The sequence below is a fragment of the Trachymyrmex septentrionalis genome, unplaced genomic scaffold, assembly GCF_001594115.1.
Source record: "Trachymyrmex septentrionalis isolate Tsep2-gDNA-1 unplaced genomic scaffold, Tsep1.0 scaffold78, whole genome shotgun sequence".
Lineage (NCBI taxonomy): Eukaryota > Metazoa > Arthropoda > Insecta > Hymenoptera > Formicidae > Trachymyrmex > Trachymyrmex septentrionalis.
This window is the reverse complement of record NW_017305967.1, coordinates 1093677-1106844: the sequence shown is the minus strand read 5'-3', so window position 1 is coordinate 1106844 and position 13168 is coordinate 1093677. Positions and strand designations below refer to the sequence as shown.

At 37.7% G+C, this 13168-nt stretch overlaps 1 protein-coding gene across 4 annotated transcripts in view; it reads right to left on the bottom strand.

Annotated features, from left to right (window-relative positions):
• Window positions 1-8: 8 nt before the first annotated feature.
• LOC108754238 (protocadherin-15) overlaps window positions 9-13168 on the bottom strand; it is a 136654-nt gene continuing 123494 nt past the window's right edge. For 2 of the 4 annotated variants that reach the window (XM_018496418.1, XM_018496417.1), the window contains exons 3-18: window positions 12324-12473; window positions 11851-12069; window positions 11183-11377; window positions 10691-10978; window positions 10154-10471; window positions 9664-9804; window positions 8926-9210; window positions 7897-8070; window positions 7207-7416; window positions 6474-6605; window positions 6268-6384; window positions 5798-6196; window positions 4722-5350; window positions 3560-3790; window positions 2506-2735; window positions 1667-1986 (exon numbers count right to left, since the gene is read on the bottom strand). In XM_018496418.1, the coding sequence (XP_018351920.1) occupies window positions 1667-1986; window positions 2506-2735; window positions 3560-3790; window positions 4722-5350; window positions 5798-6196; window positions 6268-6384; window positions 6474-6605; window positions 7207-7416; window positions 7897-8070; window positions 8926-9210; window positions 9664-9804; window positions 10154-10471; window positions 10691-10978; window positions 11183-11377; window positions 11851-12069; window positions 12324-12473 (4038 nt within the window). Of the gene's footprint in view, window positions 1991-2483; window positions 2736-3559; window positions 3791-4721; window positions 5351-5797; window positions 6197-6267; window positions 6385-6473; window positions 6606-7206; window positions 7417-7896; window positions 8071-8925; window positions 9211-9663; window positions 9805-10153; window positions 10472-10690; window positions 10979-11182; window positions 11378-11850; window positions 12070-12323; window positions 12474-13168 lie in introns of all 4 variants that reach the window. The other 2 variants (XM_018496415.1, XM_018496416.1) reach the window with 2 other exon arrangements.

Here is a 13168-nt window from a genome sequence, read left to right as displayed (position 1 = left end):
GACGCCTGCTGTATACGACTAGAGATATACATTCAATCAAGTCGTATCATAAATTTATATACGCAATTCCTCTCAACGTCGCCTCACTCACAACATCTTCCCGCGGATCTGTCGACCTTTCAGTCCATTAAGTCAAACAGCGTGGTCGAAAACTGCAAGAGGAAATGGACAATTACGCGTGCCTAATTAAGTACACTCTCCACCATTTACATCGTCACGGGTGTCGATGACGCGTTCTCCGCGTGGCAGTCGTTAATTACCGCTGGTGCGGTCGTGTGAACGAGAGGCGAACAAGTCGGAGTGGAAACGCGCAACAACTGCCAGAAGCTTCATCGGTATCCTTGCGATCACGTACAAACAGTATACACCACCATCGTCGCCTCGGTTAATTGTGATTACAATAGAATAACATGAGCAAACATGCGGTCGTATAAATAAAAAAAGGTATTATATAGTACACAACGTGATCGAGATCGATCATTTACAAGGTCGCACGAGCCGACGGGACTCGCGCAGAGACATGCATTCACAAGTACACGCCGTTCGTACAATATAACAAGTATAGCTTCGTCCTCGAAACTTAAGTCTACAACTTGAATCGCAGTGGTATTTTCTCTCTCTCTCTCTCTCTCTCTCTCTTTCTCTCTCTCGTTCTATGATTAAAATGTACATTTACGCATCACGGATGAGAGTCCACACACAAGTGAAATATGAAAAACATTAATTTTCTGAAATTAATCGAGTTATTGCACAGCAACTATTTCATATCTGTGTGTGTGTGTACAGTCGCGTAATGGCTTGCGATAATTAATTCGAGGCGCTGCGATTATTCGCAATCTTGCAATTTGTTAGCAAAAGCTCTATCGGCTTAAACGCGAAAACGCGATGCTTGGATTGAAAATAAATCGCGCGGAATATCGGCTGGCTCTAAAGGATATCCGCGCTCTCTTTCACAGTCGCCTTTTACGCGTGCGATATTTTCACGGCCTCGTTCCGCCGCGCGCGTATCTGAAACGCTATAACATTGCTCTTTTATGGATATCACATACGGAATAACTCGTTCAGAATATGTGTCCCACCGGGAACTCCGCGGCTGCATTGCGCGCGCTGAATCAGCACAGCAGGTACACATTCAGAAGATGACATATGAAAGGAAGAGCATATAGATACAAAGTCATTCAACTATTTATAAGCTTTCATATGCTCTTCGTATGGCTCTTTAATGTTGCTTAACGCGTCAGGAGAAAAATGCTACGTAGCGTCAAGAATTCTTCTCGTCGTCATCGTTTCATGCATTTCTCGAAATTAAATGCACAAAGAGTTACATCCGCTCGTTGCGAAGGATAGGTGAATGTTGATTTTACGTATATCGTGAATGCGAGACAATATTCGTCGATAGGATTTTTACGCGTGGGATTTGACATTTTTTAACGCTTGAATCTTATCGTTGATTGAACTTTGATGTGAAAAAAAAAATGTTATGTCCATCACAGTTATTCATCATTCTTATCGTGTATACGATACGTGTATCAAAATAAAAATTACACACAGGATGCTGTAAGTTATCATTTATGAGATTACATCTCAATCTTTCTTTTTCGCGTATAATTTTCGGTGGCAGTCTTTAAAGTAACAAACATTCGCACGTCGTCTCTCGGAGCAAGACTTACAATTCCGTCGTGGTCTCCACGGGACTTTGCTCGCCCAGATACGTGAATCCGAGATGCGAGTAATCCTTCCTCTCCCTGAAGGTAACATTGTCGTTGGACGGACTAGGGCTTAGCAGATCACCGCCGTGATTGTACAAGGGATTGAGTACCGGTGTCGCGTCGCGATTGTTGAGGGTATTTGTGTTGCTCGCGCTGTGATTCTTTCGGCCCAGTGTGGACCGTCGTAGAGAATGAATATTGGTATCGCCGTGATTGCCGACAATGCTGGATGCTCGTGCCGTGGTCGCTGCTTCGGAACTAACGGGGCTTTGTTGGCCTTAAAGCAGAACACATAAGCTCGTTATATCGACTACATACAAGTATATCTCGGATATCGACTACAAACTAGTATTGTTTGAACAGTATTTAATTATTACGTTAATCCTCTGAATGAAATAACTTTAGTTTAAGGAAAATTACGCTGTTAAAAATAAAATGTTAATTTTAACTTAAAAACGTACAGTGGATCTTCTGAGATGTACAAAAAAATGTTGAAATTAACAAATTTTGTGTTAATTTTATTACATTTTATAACATTTTTGTGTGTCTCAGAAAGTCCATTAAACGTCTTTAAGTTAAAATTAATATTTTCTTTTCTACAGTGTGATGTTGATAGATTATGAAGATAAATATGTTTTTCATTTTGTTTCACTTTGTAGTTGATTGTGAATAATGACATGGAATGGGATATAAATGCAGAATACTTTAATTCTGTGTATAATTCTTCATCTATATATTTTTGAGAAATGCAGCTTGCATCAAGTATGCAGATGTTATATCGTCTGCTGGAAATTACCGGTACTGTCTCCATGATCTTTGGTGATGTAGCTGACATTGTCCAGACTAAACGCGTGATTTTTGTTGCTGAAATCCAATTGTAAGTCGTTGCAGCTATCGTTGTCGTCAACCGGCACGCTCATCTGAAGCACTTGCGTCTCGTACTCCTTCAAATTGGGTTCCACATAAACGGGATCGTATCGTGGCACCACGTACATGCGCTGCATACGTTCCTTGTACGCTTTGTACCTACGTAACATTTTCGCGATGAGAATCTCTCGGTGAGCGTTAAATTCCTCGTCGCGAAAGTAAACACTCTGGAAGAATTAATTTCACCGCGATCGCAATGTCGAAGTAATAAGTGTTTGCGGAGATATTTAAAGCGGAAAGCACAATTAAAGCACAATTAATGGAGGTAATGAAGAGCGGTATAAATTTGCATGGCTCGTACTTGATGTCAGATGAATATGCACACTCATGAAACGACTCTCTCAGCAATCGCAATTACAATTAAAACGGTTTAATAACAGTTCTCTATTTCAACATTTGTATGCAACCATTTTTATTAAAGCAACGTGTAAAAATGTCATGAAAATCTATTAGCTTAAGTTTGCAAGCCAACACAAACAAATTTAAATTTTTTGAAACAATGTTTGTCTTGATATTATATTTAATTATACCTATATGCAGGTTTATTTTTATCCGTAATGAATTTGTTATGTACATGAAAAAAATTATGTCGTATTATTAGCAGTAATTTAATTAAAAATAATATCGTTAATTCAATGAAACAAATACATCATGTTTTATTAAAATATTATTTGTTTCATAAATACCGTTATCTATTAAATAAACAAGAATAGCAAGATTTTCAATTAGAATACTGCTGAGCAATGCTATTAATATAACATCGTTTTTTCTGTGTGCAAGTTTAATTTAAATCGATAATAAACCGTAATATCGCGTGTCGCATCTTAGCTTCCTCGTTAATTATCTTTTTATAAATGTATTTGTCGATTTATTTAAACTCGCGCGGTATTGAAAAGTTTCAGTATTAAAATCAGAGTACTTACTTGGACCAGGAGACGCATATGTATATGATACCGGCAATGCCGAGGATCAAAATCACGCACGCGATGATGATTAGCGCGTACGGGAATACCTCGCCGCTGAACGCGACCGCCGTTTGTGTTCGAACTGGCTCGGGTGGCATCACGGGTGCATGAATGTCGATGGCATTTGCCCGTACTAACGTAGACACGTCAAAGGTGATATTTGACATGGCTGATTTATCCATGATAGATCTGTCGAATATTCGGCGCTTTTAATATTTGCCCACAAGCAAATGTTACGTTAATCAAAAGAATTGACCTTTCAATGCTCGCGTGCCTTTCATTATCAAATACGGAATAGTCGTTGAAATTCAATTTAATTTTTTATTAACTTCAGTTACAATAAAGCTCAAATTTTGTTCAGAAAAAACAAATTTATCAAGAGATTTCTAGCAACTTAAATATGCTATATTTACAAAGAATTTAAAATCGTAATCAAGAAAACAATTAGTTTACAAAAATTGTGTTAAAATAATATATTTAAAAAGAGTTCTATTTAAATATTTATATAATTTGATCCATTATTATAACATTATTAAAGAGAAAGTTTTAAAGCAATTTCTTGTTGAGTAACCATTAATTCTGAAATATTTTAAATCAATTTAGTAATATTCCATTTCACTTACGGAAGTAGATATCTAAAAGCACATTGCAACGTGAGCATTGCGGTAATTATGTAATACTGTTCCTGCAGATAAATGTGAGACTTTCGTGGCTTTAGCGTATTTAATACAAATAGATAGAGTTAAAGTAATATTATAATGAAACTCAGACTGCAAAACGTAATCTTCTCGTTAATATAAAATCCGAATAAATAATAATGTTAAATAAATTTATTAACAAGATTCTATTTATGGAATTTTTGTGTATTATTTTAAATTATTGTGTCTTACAAACATTCAATTAGAAATATTTATCTATTTATTGAAATATTGGACAATGTGCTTTCAATATTCAAATAAATAATCAATCACTTCCAATATTATATAAAGGGCGCATTTACAAAAATTCAACTTGAAATATTTATCTATTTATTGAAATATTGGACAATGTGCTTTCAATATTCAAATAAATAATCAATCACTTCCAATATTATATAAAGGGCGCATTTCAAGACACTTACCTTTGCACTTTGGTACTGTTTCTATTTAATATAACTTCGGTATCCGGATCGATCGCGTAGAACCATACATCGGAGTCCTGCGGAAACGTCTCGATAGTGCCATTCTTCGTGAGGACTTTTCTCATCGCGACTCTGTCAATGCTGATCAGCAGGCCGCTCTTCTGTTGAATTACGTTCGCTATTTTATCGGCTTCTTTTTGCAATACGTCCGGCGCCGCATCTTGCACTACGAGGATCATCAGGTTTTCTTCCCCGATAAGATTGACGATCACCGGCGCGATAATGGAATTATAGTTGTCAATCGAGTTAGGATTGTCGCGCACGCGAACGTCGAATTTAAAGGGAAGCTCGGATGCATCCACGTGGTCGAACGTCGCCGTCGTCCTGATTATACCGGTGGAGCCGTCGATGGTGAAGTAATCGGAACCTCGCCCTTCCAGGATTTTGTACTCCAGCTTGCCGTACTTGCCATTATCTTTATCGATAGCCTTCACTTGTACGACGGTGGACGCGAATTGCGCGGTGCGCGGAATCGCCGCAAAGTAACGTCCTCTCGTGAGCTTCTGACTCGCCTCCGGGAAAATAAACTCGGGCTTGTTATCATTTACATCCAGCACCTGGATCTTTACCTGCAATTTTATTAGAGAAAAATGAGAATTGATAATCTTGCTGCGACAGTTATCTCACACAAATTATAGTTTTACATAAATTAGATTTTTTATGTATTACCCTTTTCTCTTACAGGAGTATAAATTTCAATGCTTTAAAATTAAATTCTGCTAGATTAGACGAGATAAGAAAAGTTGTGGATTTATATCTTTTGTATTTAAAATTTCTTCGTGCAAAGTATTGGAAATTTTTTGTTACATAAAGATTTGTAATTGAAGCGATAACACTTAAGTTACATCTGCAGGATAGATAACTGATTTTTATGTGTTCCATGTGTTAATTATTTTATCTTCAGCATGTCCGTTTGTATCAATATAATAGCTACATAATATTTTATTTGGATTATAAAGATTCTCGTTTCACACACACAGAATAAAAACACCGACAAGTTCTGTCGCGTTTCTCACCATCGTCGTATTTCTGCCTGAGTTTAAAAGGCCCGAGAGCGATTCCAGTTTGATCTTAATCTGGTAAGATTCCGTCGTCTCATAATCCAGCGCTCCTTTCTTCAGTCTCAGCGCGCAATTTCGCTCCTTCGTAACGTTCGCTTCGAACAGGCCTTCTTCATTGCCGCTATAAATCTCGCATCTGAGCGGCGTGGCGTTGTACGCGTGACTGTTGATGATAGTGATTATCTTTATTAGCGTGTTGTCGCCCGCGTCTTCGGGCACCTCGACGTTATACGAGTTCTCCGCGAAACCCAAACCGATCTCCGGCGGAACCGTCGCCACGTGACGTACGTAGACTGTCACAGTGGTCTCGGACGACAATGGTGGGTCTCCCATATCGTATGCTAGCACGTCGATCTGAGAAAAACGATTTGCCTCGTTATATGACGATGAGCCAGATCGCGAGCGATGTGCGGAGGATCAAATACCTGATACTCGGAGTCAGTCTCCTTGCGCAAGTCATCTCGTACTCGGAGTACGCCGGTATCGGGATCGATTACGAAATACTTGCTGGCGATGCCGCGGCCAATGATATCATATCGAACCTACGGATACCAGGCTCGGTCAAAAACTTATCTCCTTGTTTATTCAACGGAGAAGAAATTAAATATTGAAAAGAAGTCAATACACCAACCTGATTTCCCGGAGCGGTTCCATCGGAATCTGCAGCAACGAGATCAATTACGGTCGTTCCTATAGGGACGTCGTCGTCCAGCGTAATCGGACGTGGTACCGATGTAAATACCGGTGGAATGTCGTTTACATCCTGCCATGATGCGTTTAAAATGTTATTAGTCCGTCGAGTAAGAAAATACAGTTAAATTAAATAAAAATATTCAAAGTATGATAAATGGTAGGGCGATCGTTGATTATGATATTAATGTGATCAACATAAACCGGTTCCGTTAAATTGATCCCATGGATTAATTCCCGTGACTGAGACAGGCAATTAATTCCCGTTTGAACATTTTAACTTTTAACTACAGACTTACGCATTAATGCAGAAGAACTATGCATTAATGCAGGTATGTCAGGTACATATTTTATTTTAATTACGAAATGTTAAATAAAATGGTTAAATTAAATTTGTATTTAATTATTTTATTTAATTTTATATATATATATATGTATAAGATCTTCTAACTCATTAATCATAAACGACAATTTATTTTACTAAAATAAAACCTTGCTTGCATAATTTCTTCTCAAATATGATAAATAAAAATCGATAGCAGTTTAAATTGGCTATATAATGTGATATTCTAAAAGGCATTCATGTATAGCGTGATGCACTAACGATAATAGTAAATCGATGATGGATATTGACAACTACCATAAATAAAGATTCATACACTCATAAAAAATACCTGAACATTAATAACAACGCGGGTGGTGGAGCCAGGTAGATCGCTAGTGTTCTCCTCAGTGCCTATGATAAGCACGTGCTGGTTTTGGCTTTCGTAATCGAGACCGCGGATAGTTTTTATTACTCCAGTCTTCGGGTCTATGCTGAAGAGTTCGGTATCCCCTTGTTTGATCATGTACGTAATTTGCTTCTTTGTGTCCGGATCATCGGCCTAGAAGTAACCGTGTTAGCCTCAAAATCTGAATAAGACGGCCGTCCTAGGACGCACTATCCTTTCCACCTCGACGGGGATGGAAATCATCGACGACGCGAATATCTCTCGAGTCGGAACGAGTATACGTCTCGATTATCCAATGAACTTTTGAAACTTCTCGAGCGAGAGTTCGTCTCTCATCCTCGATGAAATTACATCCCTTATTATGATCCATTTCGGAACTAATTTCACACTCGGCATGTTGCGCGAACAAGTCGAGACGCTTTATCTTAACGCGAACGTTTTGTATTGGAATTCACATTAAACGATCAACATCGCCGCATGAGAGTCTCAATTTTCATTAAATTAAATCTACAGGAACCGATGCGAATAGACGGATTAATCTCTTTTAATCGCACTTCTCTCGCTTTACACATTTTTCATTCGAGAACAAACGCTATTATGAATAGTATTACTGCGGTGTGACATGCGACTCACCGTGACTTGAATTACATTATGGTCTGGCACGTTTTCCTTTACACGTGCCTCATAACTGCTTTGGTGAAAGACCGGAACCTCGTCCTCGACATCTATGACTTTCACCGTGACTGTCGCAGTTGCCAAACGATAATCGGGGGCTCCATCCCTTGCAGTCACTACGAATTTGTATTCCTACGCAATTTATGCAAATATCGTATTTTATTACATTCAACAAATGTAAAATTAGAAAAAAGATTTATCGATCTTGACCGACACAGTTCTTCGAGTGACGTCCTGAGGACATCTCTTGGAGAATTGTGTCGTGTGGAAATTTTATAATTTAATTCAAGAGAATGTCAGAATAAAATAAAAATGTAACGCATAATCATGTTCTCAAAACGATTTTAATTTTTACAATGTGATTAATTAAAAAGTTGTTATCACATTGCATGAAATTATCATAAGGTTTTTTTACACAATGCATTTCTATGAATAAAAATCAAGCAGATTTTAATTCAGAATTTAATTCAGATACGCAGTTTGCCCATTTTCTCTGTCTCAAGCACACATAATAATACAATTGCAATTTAACTGTGACGACACTCTCGTAATCCGAGTATAAGCTAAACTGTTTCGTTGTGAGACATTCTCAAGTTGTATCGGCAGTTTATAACTTTCGCAATTGGAGAGCATTCCTAGAATCCTAAAAAGTTTTTAGTAATAAACTCTTATCCATTATTTAATGCAGCTTTTCATAAATTCATTCGGAAAGAAAAATTCATTAACAGTTCAAAGTTCTCCAATAATCGTCCTAGCTTGAAATAGTCAAAATATCCCAAAATGATTTTCCCAATAAATTGAAAAATAAAAAGTATAAAAATACTTGAATGGATTTTCTAATTAATGTTGTTAAAAACATAAGTTTTACATTAAAATAATATGATATATTATTAGTAATATAATATAATATAATATATTATATTTTAATGTTATATTATTTTAATGTTTTACATTAAAAGCTGAAAGAATAATGGAAATATCACTCACATCGTTCTGCTCGTAATCCAGCACTATCTTCGTCAGAACATCGCCAGTCTCGGGATCCACGGTAAACGGAATATCATCAGGTACGAAATAAGTGATTTCGGCGTTTATACCTTCGTCGGCGTCTTCGGCATGCACGCGGCCAATTAATTTACGTGCTTCGTTCTCCTTAACGGTAAATTCATAAGGGAGACCCACAAATTCGGGATTCTTGTCGTTGATATCGGTAACCATAATATTGACCGTCGCGGTGCTGTAGAGACCACCGGTATCCTCAGCTTTTATCAACTACATAAACCAATAATACCACAGCATTACACTCTGTTTTGAATTTATTCCAATTTGACGAAACGTGGGTAATGACGACTTTCAACAATAAAAATACTTGGAGAGCATCAATCAATAGGATTTTATTTTTAATATATAACTCTTTTATTCGAGAAATTTTTTCTTTAAGAAATTAAATGTTTAAAGCAGAAATTATATGCTATAAATATTATAAATATAAATTTCTACCTTTTTATTTAAAGTATGTAAACAGATTATGTATACTCAAAGTTAACTACGTTTTTGTACTTTCATTTCGCTACTTGTTTACACACACAGAGGAAGAGACACACCGATGTTTCCTTAGATTAGATAAAAGCTATCAGTAGAAAGTGGTGTAAAGCAAAAAGTGTATTGGCTTGTAGTAAAGGGTGTAGGAAGTTTACGCTACGGTGTTTGACGATATCGACTTACCAACTGATATCGGGTCAGGTCCTCCCTATCCAACTTCCTTATAACGGTAATAACGCCTGATTTGTCGCCGATCGCAAACTGGCGCAAGTCATTCCCCGATACTATCGAGTACGACACCGGGTCGTTTTCTGGATCAGTGGCCTGTAACGTTTATTGATAACGCTATATTATTATTATAACCATTTAAAGATCCATTGTTTTAAAAAGAAAAAGACAGTCCGGATCGATTTCATAAAATTCGAAGAAGAGAGATTCGCATTCCGATACAGAATAAATTAATTACGAAACATGTTTTTATATAGTCCGAAAGAAACTAATATAAATAGACGAATGAAGCATAGATCGAATGCTTCATCAACGCGATAGAAAGACGAAAGGGAAAAAAGAACAATGAAGTATACATCGAGCAGGTACAGTGCTTCTGTCAGAGCAGAGTTGAAGCTTTAAAATAAAACGCCAACGAGAAGGACACTATATCAAGGATACTCACAGTGATAGTCGCGACTGTGGAATTGATGGAGGCTCCCTCGCTGACTTGCACCTCGTACACCGGTTGCTGGAACACGGGGCTTCTGGTGTTGGGCCCGGGAATGACGTTCACCTCGACGATCGTCTGCGAGTACTTGCCACCTTTGTCGGTGGCCTGCACTGTGATGCTGTACTGTTCGCCAGCGTTAAGTTTCCTCACGGACTCGATAACTCCGGTCTTTGGATCTATCTTGAATTTATGCAAGCCGTTGTTTGACACGTGATAAATACTGTACGTTATCTCGGCGTTCTCACCCTCGTCGTTGTCCGTGGCTTCCACCTGAGCGAGATCAGATTAAATTCTCTTAGAGTCTCGTACCTTTTTAAGCGCGAAACAGAATTACGGAGCACTAACAAGCAGTAAACTGATGACAATTAATGATGAATTTAGATAAGTACTAAAAAGAGTATGAAATATACAAAAGTACGAATTACTTGCAATTATTATTATCATTCTCAAACATGCAAAGTTGTTAGTCAAGAAGCGTAAAGAAACTACCTTTGCTATTTGTCTCTTTGTCTCTCCCGCTTGAACAGTGATGGGTGCCATCATCGGAAGCAGAGGCGCATTGTCGTTAACGTCGTTCAACGTTACGACAAACGATAGAGGTGAAGACGCAGCCACACCCGTTTTCTCCCGGGCGACGACCTGGAATCGAAAGCGGCCAGGACTCGGAGGATCTCGATCCAAATTCTCCTCGTTCACGACAAGAACGCCGGATGAATCGATCGCAAAGAAATTTGTAGTCAGTTCGAAAGTATACGCCGGTTTTGGATCGTCTGGTCCCTGGATGTAGAAACGGATTTTTTTAATAAAAGGAAGAAGAAGCGGATGCAGACTTTAAATATACAGGTGATCAATTTCACCAGCACAGGTCTTATAATTATCTCTAATAATAGAGATAATTAAATCGGTTAAAGCGGTCGATTCGCAATCCTCGGTTATGCTTTGTTAAACAGAAATCGATGGAATCTACGTGGTTACACTCACCAGATCAGCATCTGACACGGTGAGCACAATAGGATTCCCGCTTTCATCGATGACCTTTGTGCCGATCGGAGCATTCTCGTCGACGAAACCTTCGATGTTTGACGCCGTTATAACGGGTGGATTACTGTCGACCGGCTTGACGGTGATTGCTAATTTTGCGGTAGCGGACCGCTTCGTTTCCGACACTTCGACCGCCTTGAGAAAAGAAGAAAACGCCGTTATTATACATATTTAAAATTTTGAGAAAAAAATGTTTAAGTTACGCGTATGACAAAGAATTGTGTATTATTTTTTCAAATGCAACTCTTTAGCGTAAAAAAGTCAATTAATTATGTCAATTATGTGTTGAAAGTTATCGAGAGCAACTGCACTCTAAAAAATATAGGTATACATTTAACACAGATTTAATAGATGTTAAATATAATTCTCACTGGGTTGGTGTTGAACCCATTTCGATTTTTTTCTACACAACGAGAATTACATAAACATCCACATAGTGTCTACATTCATATTTTTTAGTATTTTTTGTACTTACATTATTTATAACTATAAACGTTCTTTATAAATTTCCTTATATTCTTTATCCTCCATTTATGCAAAATGAATTCCAAGTTATACCAAATTATTTAAACATTTTTTTCCACATAAAATATAATGTTGACATTTACCTTAATAATAATATCGAACTTCTTGGTTACCGTCGTATCAACGGCTTTGATTTGTTTCACCGCTCCGGTATTAGGATTGATTTCAAAGAAATCCCGGTAATTCGGCGGATTTCCGCTGAGGAAAGAATAGTGAATCGGCGCGTTTATGCTGTCCATGTCGACCGCTTGTATTTTCTCAGGCGAGATATTGAGTATGCCAGATAGTACTCCGCTCGAAACCTGACGAAGAGAAAAAGAGAATCGCTCTTGCAGAACCGGTTGCACCGATTTATTGACTACGTGAATTTGAGCAGTGAGATATTGACGGCCGATTAGGCAGACGTATTCGATTACACTTGAATTTTTCAATACTATTTAACTATTAAACAAAACAGCTGAGAAACGTTCGTTAAAATAATGCCCTGGTGTTGACACAAGCCTGAAATTGGAGAATCGCAGTTTTTTTTTTTTAATAATATACGCAATTCACGTACCGACGCGGAGTATTCCGGATTGATGCAGGCGCCATCCAAAAGCATACAGCCTTGATAAATAAAGGATGGATCTTGATCATCATCGTCCCGTATGTTCACCGTCAACGTGGTCGTGGATGTGAATCTCTCGGAGACGTTCCTCGCCCGATCCTGTAACCAAATAATTTGCAACGTAAAGCAACGAGGTAAATGTAAATTGACTTTCCAAGATTTCAACTGCGAAGGAATTTGCATTTTGTATCTTTCGTATTTCGAAAAATTAATTGCGCAGGCTGTGCAACACGATCGAAATATAATTATAAATTTTCGTTATAATTTGTAAATTATTTATTTTATTTTATTATCATTTCATTTCATTGCAACTACGGTAGAAGAATTTTTCATTCCCCTTGAATAATTATATAAGTGAAAAATAATATTTCCTTACTATTTATCTTTCTTTGTGAAATCTTGTATACTTGTGCAATTCATTTATTTTACCATTACTATCGTACTTTGTTTTTCCCGAGGTTTTTCCCATTTCTAGTAATGAAAAATGCATCTAACAGATGTTAATAAAAATATCTTTATCCATTTCTTGAAGCTCATAAATAAAAACTTGAATGATGCATGGAAATCGACGGTGATAACGCGCCATTAATCTTGTGATTTTGACGCGTCACGATCATATTGACATTTTCAATAGTTGCCACGTGCACGAAAGGAACAAACATATGTTTTTTTATTTCTTATCCACACACACACACACACACACACACACACACACACACACACACACACACACACATCACGATCCAGTACCAGTTCTACCGTCGAGTCGCCCCGGGAGAAACTTGGTCTCTTTC